This window comes from Psammomys obesus, unplaced genomic scaffold (genome assembly GCF_907164565.1).
Source record: "Psammomys obesus unplaced genomic scaffold, mPsaObe1.curated_primary_1811, whole genome shotgun sequence".
In the NCBI taxonomy this organism is placed as follows: domain Eukaryota; kingdom Metazoa; phylum Chordata; class Mammalia; order Rodentia; family Muridae; genus Psammomys; species Psammomys obesus.
In genome coordinates, this window is record NW_026595981.1 from 12920516 (window position 1) to 12932943 (window position 12428).

The following is a 12428-nucleotide window of genomic DNA, read 5'->3' on the forward strand; positions in this document are numbered from 1 at the left end:
GACACTCCTTAGCAGTGTCAAATTATGACAAATGGCACGGCTAAAAGTTGCTGGGTGGCAGCTGCCGCATCTCAGAGGGAAGCAGGTATTTTTAGCATCGTGCCTTGGGGGTTCTGGCGCTGGGTTAATTAATCATGGTGAACAGCACCAAGTTTTATTCCTCACCCTCATCCCCACCCCCACCCCCACCCCAGTGTCGTTCTCATCGCCCAGCCTGGGATACCAGCTGCAGGCTTGGAAACTGCCCAGAGCTGTAGCCATCCCACATGGCCCTCACACAGCCGGCATGGGGGAAACCCTCTTCCGCCTCTCTGATGCTGGCCCTGTACCCTTCCTCATAGCCACCTCCTCCTGCTGCTGCTGTGCTCGCCTCCAGCCACACAGCAAGACCCTGGCTTCCTTTGGTTCTTCCTGCCCATTCCTGCCCCCTCCCCTAGAGCGTTGTCTCCAGCGCTCAGCCTTCATGTCTCACCCCCAAAGCTTCACCTCACCAATCCGTCATCTGGCAGAGCCCAACACTCTTTTCTTCAGGGACCTGGCGCCAGCCTCGTGGCGTTATGTGTTAATTGCTTACTTTACTGTTTGTCTCCTGCCAGTGGAACACTGGCTGTCTCAGAGCAGGGCCTTCTACGTCTTGTTCTGTCTCTTGAGCACTTATTGCCTCGCTCAGAGAACACTGGGTAAGCATGCAATAGACTATGGCGAGTATGTGTCTGTATAAGTGGAAAACTAGGTAGACAGATGTGTGGAAGGATGAATGGGTGGATGGATGGGTAATGAGAAGGTGGGTAGATGGATGGGTGGATGAATGCATGGGTGGGCGAAAGGTCAGCTAGAAGAGGTGTTGGTATAGTGACCTCATTTATGGCAGTGTAACCATCATGAGAGTACAGGACCAGGGGATTCTGGGAAAAGAGACTCCATAGCTGTCCCCTCTTCTACACATAGCTGCTCACATGCTCTTTGAGAGTTCGGCATGTTGCTCTGAAACCCGTTGCTCCCAGCATTGCTTTCCCTGGGGATGAGGACAGACAGACACTGCCTAGAAATTGACATAAGTACTTCATCTGAGGGTTAAGCAAGGTCTTTTCTTAAAAATATACCCAGACACAGCTGGTTTTTCTGTCCTCTTGAGTACAAATCCCCAGTTGGTTCTAATATTGTGAGGCCTGTGTATCAGGGGAACTAGCCTGATCCCAATTCCAGTCCCGGAAGAGAAGTATGACTGCTCGAGACAGCTGTGGGTTAGTAAGCAACTATGGTTGGCTTAGAGACAACGATGAGTAGAAATGGCTGGGGATGCCATTCTAACAGGACAACAGGAACTTTCAGTTTCTCAGGGTTCCATGGCTTGACAAAGACATGACAGGAGAGATGGGAGTGGGTGTCCTCTATAATTCCCCAAAGAAATGGGGTTTTATACTATTGGAAGAGGTGTCTGTAAAGCCGCCACATTCCCCACGCCTCCCTATCCTCTTGAGCCACGGGGAAGCAGAGATAAGCAGAAAGAGTCTGGGGCAGGGGGCTCTCTTGATGATGGGGTTGCAGGTTATGGCTGTTTTGCTAGCTCTGTGTTCCCTTCTCTTGGTACCTTGAAGGGAACAGATAGATTAGCAGACCTAGTTCCTGAGACATATGGGAGGGCAGGTGGAATGCAAGGCTACGCAGAACTGTGGAACCTCCTGGCACAGGGGAACATTCACAACATACATAGCCAGTGTAGAGTAATTTTCCTGAAGGCTCTGGAGGCCACCAGGCCTTGGTGACAGCACCAGCTCTCAGTCCCCTGTGGCTCTGAGAATAAGGTCACTACGAGGCCGCCTTCCTTGTGGTTCTAGGAAGCAAACTGGAGCCTCATTCAACAGCACCAGGGGAACTGAGAAAATGCTGTCCCAATATTGACCTTTCGACTTTCATGTCACAGCTACAGCTGTGACCTCCACCATTCCCTGTGTGAAACAAAGAGGCAAAGAATGAGGGAAGAGACAGAGAGGGAGAGGCAGGAAGGGGGGAGGACAAGAGAGGATAAGAGTAGAAAAGACACATTATTTTTGTTCTCCCTTTCAGTAATCTGGGAAATATTATTTATTGACAGAGAACCTTTTAGTGCATAACACACTCAAGCCCGTAATTAAATATACCACAGACCCCATGCTGTTTCCATCAGCTCTTCATCCCCACCCACTCTTGGGTGGAATTCTGAGGCTGCGGTTTCTATGAAGGCCAGTAGGTGTCAATGTGTCAGCAGAAAAGCTAGGGGTGCCCAGCATTTGAAAGCCAACCTATGGAATGAAATTGCATTTCTTCTAGTTATCTCAATGCCGTTGTGTGTGTGTGTGTGGGGGGGGCAGCAGGTAGGACACTTGAAGGTAAACGGGTTGAGGAATACACAATCTCAAGTTGCCCAGAGTTCGCTATGCCTAAGGGAACAGTAGAACCAGGTAACAGTCGTAAGAGCCAGGAAGAGGAGAATCACAGGGGAGGCTGTGGAAGACTATGTGGGACCTTTGAACACTACTGACTGCAGAGCAGCTTTCTCCTACCTCTCATGTCACAGCTAGGGGAAAAAGGTTCAGTAAGGGGAGGTGACTGAGCTAGGGACCACACAGCAGCTCCTGACTCCTAGACAAGCAGGTACTCTTTCCATTCAACATTCTTTCTCAGTATTTTTTTTTTCAATTCAAAATCTCATCTTCATTTAGCTACACCTGTCCCTGCAATAGGCCCTCTCTGATGACTACATGAGGCCACCAGATATTTAATCTACGTCTCAGAGAAGGCAGTAGCCCTCATCATGGGCCCAGAGTTGGCTTCTGAGGGCTCAGGAGGGCTCATTTGGTTCTTCACTTCCTGGAGACAAGCAAGTTGGTTAGCTTGAAATTGTACTTGCTGGAAGTGTTTACACTGTGGAAATTGGCAGCTTCTGCCCATCAGAGAGTTATTTTTCCCTCCCAGAGAGCTGTACACCACAGCTCTCAGAAACTCAGAGAAGGAAGCAGGGCTCAAGGGGGAAAGGTGATCTACTGATGAGACATGGCTTCCAGGAGGTGAAGCCTGGGCTCCAGGGCAGGAGGGTGGGTGACAGGGTGCTCAGAGATGAGAAACCGAACAGCCTTTGAAGCCACTTGGATACGGGGAATCTAGCTTGATCCCAGGGAGCATTCTCTGTGTTGTTCTGCAGTGACAAAATAAAAGACCAGAGGCTGAGAGATCTACAAACCAATAAACAAACAACAACAGAATTTGTTTTCCTACAATTCTGAAATTCCAGAAGTTGGGAAGCCTGAGATCAAGGAGCTGGTATCTGGTGAAGACTTCCATGCCATCCCATGTGGAAGGGACCCATGGTAGAAAGGCAAAGATGGCAGGAGAACCAAAAGGGGATCAAGCAGCAGTTTTTAATGATAAAGAATGCACTCCAGAGATGGCGAAGTAAGAAGAACCTGAACTCAGAACGTGGCTGCTCTGGCTGGAATACAGACACATCTTTAATCTCAGGAGACGGAGGAAAGCAGATCTCAGGTTCAAGGCCTGCCCTGGTATAGAGCAAGTTCCAGATAAAGAAAAGCTTAGATCCTGGCACGGTGGAACACACCTTTAATCCCAGCGCTCGGGAGACAGGCATGCAGATTTCTGAGTTCTAGGCAGCTCTGCTCAGGCAGTTTGGTTGAATCAGTCAGATGAGAGGCAGAGCAGGGAAGTTGAGTTGGTGGCAGTTCAGTCTGTGGAATTCAGAGGCAGTTTTACTGGGACAGCTGTAAAAAAAAAAAAAAAAAAAAAAAAAACAGGCTGCAGAGAAAGAACAGGATAGAAACAGGTGAAGACAGACCAAGCAGAGTATGAGAAGGAGCTTCTCAGAAGATTAGAAAAGATTGCTAGAGTTAGTTTGAGGCCACGCAGAGCAATTCAGCCAGAGGCCAAGAGAAAAGCCAGACTGAATCAGTCAGCTAGGAGAGGAGTTTGTGCCAGAACAGCTGTGTTGAACCGGCCAGCCAGAGTTCAGAAAGAGCTAGAAAGGGTGAGCTTATTCAACAGTAAGTTTCAGAGGCTGAAAACATTCTAAACTTAGATTAGATTGTATGGAGGCTAGAAGCTTCCAGGACAAAGCCTATGTTAGCAGATGGTGGCAGGAAGCCTCCAAGATGACAACATCTGGAGAATAAAAGTTATTTTTGCATGATGACATCCACCCAATACACTCTGCCTCCCAGAGACACTTGTTTCTCAATACCGATAGGATGACAGAGTTTCAAAGTGAGTTGGGAAGGGGACAGACATTCCAACCATGGCACTAGATGCTGCTGTGGCTGCTGCCCCAGGTAGGACAGCAGATTAGGAACCAACTTGAGTAAAGAGGTAATTTATCTGGCTCTAGATGGTTCGGCTTCAAGGCCGGTTGTCGGGAGAGATGTTTGTGTTAGGAGCCCTGGAAGGAAGTCTGGACAAGAGATTGTGATCTGCAAAGGGAGGGGTTTGTTCTTTGAGCTAAATGTGGCTAGAAACGTTTGCCTCTTTAGAGTAACCAGGTAAAAACAGATTTACGTGCACACACCGCCTTCTTTGCCATCATCTGGGTATGTTGGGAACATGTACTTACTCATTCCTGTTCTCTAGTCCCAGGAACCAGCGAGTACTCAGGATGTTTTAGCTGAATAAATATGAATGACTCATTTTTACCCTACAGGTGTTTCTGTGGACCACACTTGAAAAGCAGACACACCACAACAAGCGGGTCTTTTAGCATCACGGCAGGTATATGGATTTGGGGAAGATCACTCCTGTAGCATCTTAGAGCTGCTGGTGGATCAGACATCATCTCTTAGGATGACTTTGTCCTATGGGTGATGCTGATAGAAGCCCAGACACGGTGCCATAAAACCATCCATGTTCCTTGTGGGGTGGGAGATTGCTCACTCTTGGCAGTCTGTGAACCTGACCTGGCCTGCCTTGACTTGGCTAGTTTTCTCTACTCTCTGGGATTTGGCTTGCCTTTGGGGTTAAAGAACAAATTAATGAGAACCCTCATCTCAGGAGACTTGGAAGGCACAGGTAAAACTGTAGGTTACCAGCCAAGGAACCTACAATATGCAAAGTAGTGAACTGGGGCTTTTCTTCTGATTGGCCGAAGGGCTCTGATGTCACAATGAGATGTGTCTGTCCACTCCAAATTGTAATGCCTTTAGCCCCCAAATATCTCCCTGTCTCAGTTGGTTTCTTGGCTTCCTCTCTGCAGAAGGAAGATGATGGAAGTCCCTTGTCAGGCAGGGTCCATTCTTATGACGGTGAATACCTTACAGGGCAAGAAGATGGTGGAGAGTGGGCTCCAGTCTGGGGACCTTTCCCTGTCTCAGTCATGGTCCTCCTGCCTCCCTCTGCCGGCCGACTTGGAGATCCTCAAGCAGAAAGTGGCTGCGGTGCAAAGGGAGCTGGAGGACTTCAAGAAGGATGCTCTGCAGGCCATCCGCTACTTGGAGGATGCCTTCTGGGAGATGAATGGTGTCCTGGCACAGCAGGAGGAGCAGGCAGCGCGGGTGAAGCAGCGGCTGAGGGAGGAGGAGGACCGTGGCATCGTTCGCAACAAGGTCCTTACCTTCCTCCTGCCCCGGGAGAAGCAGCTGCGTGAACACTGCCAGCGGCTGGAGAAGATGCTGATCAGGAGCCGCGACCCATTGCAAGTCACCAGGAAGAGCTAGGCCGACTGAACCACCCGTGCACACGCCTGTGCGGGCAGCTGGAAGATAGTGTTTTAATGGAAAGACAACGCTAAATCCCCATTTATTCCCCCTTCCCCATTTTTATTGCTTTCCTGCTACCAAAATAACACCATGCAGAGAGGCAAAAAAGAGACCTCAATATGGTTTTTTTATCCAGCCTGGTCAAGGAAGGAGGCCTCAGACGCTAAGTCAGACCTGTGACCTTCACCTGGGACTGTTTCCTGTTTGTGATGGTACGGTTGCTTGGCTGTGTAGCATTTTGCTTGTATATTCTTAAATTGGTTGTGTTGAACAGATTTACCTTTCTTTTAACGACTCCAGGCTTTTGTGATTTATCACGTAACAATTGGTTTACTAAGACCTGTTGATGTGTGTTGTGCACTGAGACAGGCCAGGGGCTTGCCCACACCCTGAAATGGCCTCAGATGGCTGCATCTGCGTAATCCCTGACCTCACTGTTCGGTTTTTCCGTCTGCTTGCACCGTTAGGCTATCGTTTCTCTATTTCCTTACTGCTTTCATCCAATTCTGCTTTCCCTCCATTTAGCTTGTAAAAGGGTTGCTCTGTATATCGGACCTTGTGAGGTCTCTGTGGTAGAATTCTGAACCCGAGGGCACCGGCGGTGACACCTAGAAGATAGCACAGTAGAGCCATGACACTGACTCACAAAGCAGGAGTTGATAGGGTGTCTGGTCGTTTATTTAATGACGTAACCCCTTCCCTTCTGCCCCCACAGGCATCTCCTGAGGGCAGCACAGTGCTGTTTTCCTATGGCAAGCTAACCACGAAAACCAGAGCGCTCTCCTCTATGTTTTCTCCATGTTAATGAATGACTGGTGCTCCAAGTCCAGGCCCCTTGTGCTCACTTTCCATCTTGCAGCCTTAAGAAACCCCTGAACCCATCAGACTGTTTTTAGACTAGTTCCTTCTGGGATAGCGGAATGATCACACACGTGTGACCCGAGGCCCTTAGCAGTCACTGTGACTTGTGTTTGCAAACAGCCCCTGTGTCACGGATTCCTATATCCTTTCTCCAGCCCCTCCCAGAGGCTGCCCACACATCAGCCTGAGGGGCCTGCTGGCCAGCATCGGCAACACTGAGCAGTTGGGTCTCTCTAGTTGAGGGCTTGCAGGCTGGCCCATACCCTCTGATCTTCCATTCACCCTCTTCTTTTACTCACAGACTCAAACATGATGCAAACATTTGGATCCCCTTCAGCTGACCTTCACCGAAGGACCTTGTAACCCATGGTTAAGTACAATGTCTACCCATCAGCTGTCTTCCCAGAAGGGCTGTATCTCTGCTTCAACTACAGGCAGCTTCTGATCTAGTTTAGTTGAAGTAGCAACTGAGCTAATTTAGCAACAGTAATACTGATAATCACATAATAGCTTACAGTCATCAGTCAGAATATATATCGTTACACGCTTCACTTCAGGGTTATGTGAAAACAAAGACTTAAGCTTAAGTAACTTGCCCAAGATCAAAGCTGGCCAACTCGGGATTTGAACCTAGCGCTATCTAGCTAGCTCTTTTAGAGCCTGTGCTCTTAACTGTCCCGGTGTGTTTCAGAAAGCTTTATGGATGTCTGATAGATGCTTCTAGTGTAGATAAAACATTGCTGAAGTTGCTTAGCTCTTCAGCAGCAGAAGGGAGTGTTTCTTGAAGGAGGTTCCTAAACCACTAAACCCTGGAAAGAGACAGACGGACACATAGACAGACAGACAGAGAGAGGAGACAGAGATTTCAAATGTAACTAGAAGGAGAGCTTGACTGGTTAATAGCAGTCTGCCCAAAGTGGAGGAAACAGGATCTAAAGGTACTCACAAGGAGAGGACTCAAGACTCCTGCAGGTCCAGATGCTATGCACTTGTCCAGGAGACGTGTGTGTGTGTGTGTGTGTGTGTGTGTGTGTGTGTGTGTGTGTGTAAGAGGTTAGACATCTTCAGACCACATCTGTAGCCACCTATGTTTATTTTTGGTCTGACATTTGGAGAGGATCCTAGATAGCTGGAAACATGGCCAGAGCGTGGGAGAAGCCAGAAGATCCTGAGGAGGGAGCAGGAAAGAAGGACCTGGGGACCTTGGCAGAGATATTTTTAGGGAATACCCAATCATGATTTTGCAAGCCTGGGGAAGACTCCGCATTCTTGGGCTCGAGGGCCTAATGAGTGTTGCTTCTCCTTTTCCTGCTCGGGTTAAGCACAGGTAGAGGATAAACACAGAAGACAGGAAGACAGGCTAACGGAGACAAACTGTCACCTTTCTAGCCTCTAACGTGCTTGAGATCGTGGTTTAGGATCTGTCAGCCACATCTAGCTGAGACCTTGTCCCTAAACCTGATGCCACCTCCAGGCATAGGGCAGCAGCTGGGCATCTCTCAAAGGGCTGCAACTATGGACTCGTGGAATGATCTACATGCAAAGAGCTTGGGAGAGTGCAAGCAGTGTGTGCTCTGTGAGCATTGTTCTTTCTCCAAACTCACTAGGTGGGAAGTCTTCTTTCACCGGGTAGGAATAGGTGAAAAGATAGAGAGGCCAAGGGTGTTACATACATACATACATATTCTAATGTATAATATGTATTATACAATATCCTTCTACCATGAAAGAGGCTGGGGAGTAAGTAATAAGGAAGAGGGTCCAGTTGAAACCACCTGATCCTGTAGGGTAGCAGTTGGGACAAGAGATAGGTGATTTCATGAAGCAGACCTCACCCGTGTATAAGAAACAAAAATGACAACGGGTGTTATTACACGTTGACTCTAAACAGCTGCCTCAGCTCATCTGGGATGAGGTCATTTTGGAAAAACTCACATTTAAAGGATTCTGGGGGAACTAGCTTCAGAGCCCTTGCAGTATCTTGCCTGACAGACTATCTTTGCTTCTACCCTGGGGCCTCTGTCTTGGCCAGATGGTTTATGCTAACAATGTAATTTATGGTCAGGGCCTTGGATCGTGCTGTATGGGTTTAACCTCTAGGGGAGCTGCAGACTGCGGAACTGAGGTCAGCTGTGCTGCTGCTTTGTGCCTGAGAGATAGGCCACCAATAAAAACCCTGGACATTAGCACCCAGAGGAATTGACCCGGTCAGCACTACTTGACCCACGTTGCCACACATCGTTGCTGAGAAAATTAAGTATCATGCATGCAAATGTGCCAAGAGGCCAGCTGGACACCTCAAGGCCTCTCCTTGACTCTGTCCTCCCGTCTTTGCTAGTTTTAAACGGTTTTTCTAAGAGGCTAAACAGCAACTGAGAGGATGGCAGCTTTGTAGCCAGTGTTTGTTACTTTGTGTGTTCTTATTTCTTCCACCCTTTTCCCAACCCTTTCAGCCCCCTAACACTAGATAGGAGAGAAAAAAGGCTAGCAGGGGCCAGAAGGGGGATGATAATGATGTTATCATTACACTACTTCTTGCTGATTAGGGGCGTCGACTTCCTTGGGGCAAGTTTGATCAGAACATTTAAGTCCTCGTTTCTTCTTTGTGCATGACTACTTAGCAAACCATGACAAACGGCGACCAACAACAACCAGCCGCCAACTCCTACTACCTCTTGGAGCTCTAGCGTTTATCTACTCTGAAAAGCCCCCGGAATCCCCAATGTCACACAATCGCAGAAACTCCCTGCAGCTGGCAAAACCACGCCTCTGCTAGAGCACGAGGCAAATCCTAGTCAGCTGCTGCCAAGCGGCCCTATGTCCCCACACCTGGGATTAAAACGAAAACATAGTCTTATAATATTTATGTCTTTTTTTTTTAAGAAACCAAAATTTCAAAATTCTTACTACAAGCTTTACTTAGTTTTTTGTTTGTTTGTTTGTTTGTTTGTTTGTTTTTTGAGTTCTTCTAGTAAATCCTAGAACTGAAGAGTGGCTACACCTGTTGTGATATTGCGATTTAGGCACTGCTGGCACCACGGCAGACGAAGAAACTGAGGTGCGGAGAAACAATGAGTCTCGGAGTCCCCAATGACGCTGCAGAGCTCCCTTCCCTCCCATGACAAGGAAAGGAGCTTGAAGAGGTGTGCAGCCTGAGTGCTGTCCTATGGCTGAGAGAAGGGGAAATCGGGGTCTGGGAACTGGAATGGCTGCAGAGGTGCGCCTCTGTGCTATGGGTAGTCAGACCCGCCACCCTGATTTTCTCCAGCCTTCTCTTCCTCATGCCTGGTATCACCCTGGAAGTCAAGAGTCTTGAGGCCTCACGGAATGCTAGGGAAACAGTGCTGCCCCAAGTCCTAAAACAGGCAGATACTCCTGAGAGATGTCATCACCCATCCAGGGTGGCCAACTTGTAATTTCCCTCATTTCCCTGGGACTGTCTTATTTTAAAACAGCAAATCCCTGTCATCGCCTGGACAGGGACAGTTGGGAGGATCCAGGTGAGGCTGGATGAGTTCCAGGAGGGTGGAGCAGGAAACGGTGCCAGTGGCCCGTGCTGGCTGGTGGCATTCTGCGCAGTTTGGAGCCGCTGCCATGCTGCTTGTCCTGTCGTAGGAAAGCCTTGCTTCTCTTCATCTCCTCTCCCCACTCTAGGCGTCTCCCCACAGCTCAGGGTATTCAGAAAAAGGCCTTCCCTGTGTAACTTCGGTGCGCCCAGAGATACCTAGGGCTCCTGATTAAGTCAGACTTCATAGATGAGCTCTGGTCCTGGAGGACAGAGAAGACCTCTGGGAGATGAAGGAGGCAAGAAGAGGCAGCTTGGGACAGAGGATGCAGCACAGTTGGTGGGGTATTTGTCTAGCATGCAGGAAGCCCTAAGTTTGCTCTCTGGCACCACATAAACTGGGCCTAGTGGCACGCCCCTATAATGCCAGAGATGGAGAGTTCAAGGTCATCCTCTGCTACATAGGGAATTCAAGGCTAACCTTGGCTACATAGACCATGTGCTTTTGTTTTGATGATTTTAAAAAATTGTTCATTTTAATTTTATATGCAATGGTGTTTTGCCTGTATGTATGTATGTCTGTGTGAAGGTATTGGATACACTGGGACTGGAGTTACAGTTGTGATCTTCCATGTGGGTGCTGGGACTTGAACCCCGGTCCTTGGAAGAGCAGTCAGTGCTCTTAAGCACTGAGCCATCTCTCCAGTCCCCACCTCCTTCTCTTTTTTTTTTTTTTTAAGAGGAGAAGGCTTGCTGTCTCTCCCACTCCAGCTCTCCTCCTGGCTTCAAACAATGCAGCTCCACCGCACACTTTCTCTGAGGTTCTAGGGCCAACAGGAGACAAAATAACAGATGGCTTTCTTCCTGCCGATAGCAGAGTTCTCAAAGGTGTCCTACAAGCTGTGGTGCTCTCTGCTTGCCTTTGCCGGCATCCTCAGCAGTCAGAGGCTATAATCACGTCAAACATTTCATCGAGTGACACCCTCAGTGGTGAAGGGAGCTCTACCCACAACCCTGGCATCTCCATCTGCAAAGATCTGGGAGTCAGGGAGGGGTGAATGATTCAATGGCTGGAATGCAAGGAGAAGAAATACAGCCATGAAATACACACGGAGCCTTTCGTTCAACCCCCAGCACCGGATAAACTGGGCACGATGGTGCATGTTTGTAATCCCAGTAACTCAGGAAGCTAAATTGAGAGGAATGGCCTGGGCTACCTACCTAGTTCTCAGATGAACTTGGGATATGTGGTGAGACTCTGTCTCAAGAGCAAACAACACGCACTCACACACACGCACACAAATTGTCAATCAGTTACCTCGACTGACCCCAACACTTCCAAGAGGGATCAGGAAGTCGGAGGTGTACTGAGACATTCACTGTCTATGTGTGTACATGTTTTTTCAGGTGTCCTGTCTCATACGTGTCTTCAGAAGGCGTCGTTGCAGGAGCATAGTCTGATACTGGCCTCTGGCCCATCTAACCCCTTCCTTCTGATTCCTTTCCACAACAGAGAAGATCAGGGTAGACAAGGTATCTGAGCTTATGTGCCAACTCTGCTGCAGCTACTGAGTTCCTGCCCCACCCGGGACCCTCCGTGCATCGCCCCGTGGAACCTTTCACAGTGACGCGGGTGCTCTGTAATTCTGTGCTGCAAACATGGCCGACGCCAGCCATCCATGGCCGCTGAGCACCTTTCATTTTCATTAGCCCTCCATTGTTGGTGGTCACAGCCCCAGAGCCTCAACTTCCCTCTTTCCCTTACCAGGATAGGGACGATCCTTTCTAGACTCATCGGGTAAAGCAATGTAGAATGTAGGAACGGCAAGGAAGTTAGCTAAGATTTCTAAGTACAATTTGGCTCGCTAACCCAGGAAGATAGTCTGTGTTGCCTGACTTGGGGGACTCTTATTGGTTGTGCCTTACAAGTGACTGGATGCCCAGAGTGCAGGAAATACAAGCATGGGGTTCTCTGTATGCGGAGGTAGAAGGGCCATGGCAAGAGAAAGGCCATAGGGGACTCTGGATTTTCCAGCCCACCCTATGGGCTGGACTGTCTGGAAAGTAGCATGGGGACCTTTTCCATGTGAGTGTCTCCATCTCTGTCCTTGCCCTTTCCTCCTTTTCCTCATGGGAGTCCCATCAGCAAATGCAGCAGAAGGGTTTCTTTAAGAGCCAGCCTCCCTGCCGTCCATCAGCCATCAGGGCAAAGCTCACTAGGGCTGAAGGTAAGAATCAGCTCTGCACTACCGGGCCAGAACAGGGGATCAAGCAAGAGTGAAAGAGTGTGATGGTCAGAACTTCAGAGCAACAGCCCCAGAGGTACA

At 48.9% G+C, this 12428-nt stretch overlaps 1 protein-coding gene across 1 annotated transcript; it reads left to right on the forward strand.

The window, feature by feature from the left end:
* The first annotated feature begins 5243 nt into the window (after positions 1–5243).
* On the forward strand, positions 5244–5693 carry Ccdc182 (coiled-coil domain containing 182). Its single transcript, XM_055619530.1, has one exon. The coding sequence runs from the start codon at positions 5244–5246 to the stop codon at positions 5691–5693; it is 450 nt and encodes a 149-aa protein (XP_055475505.1).
* Positions 5694–12428: the final 6735 nt, after the last annotated feature.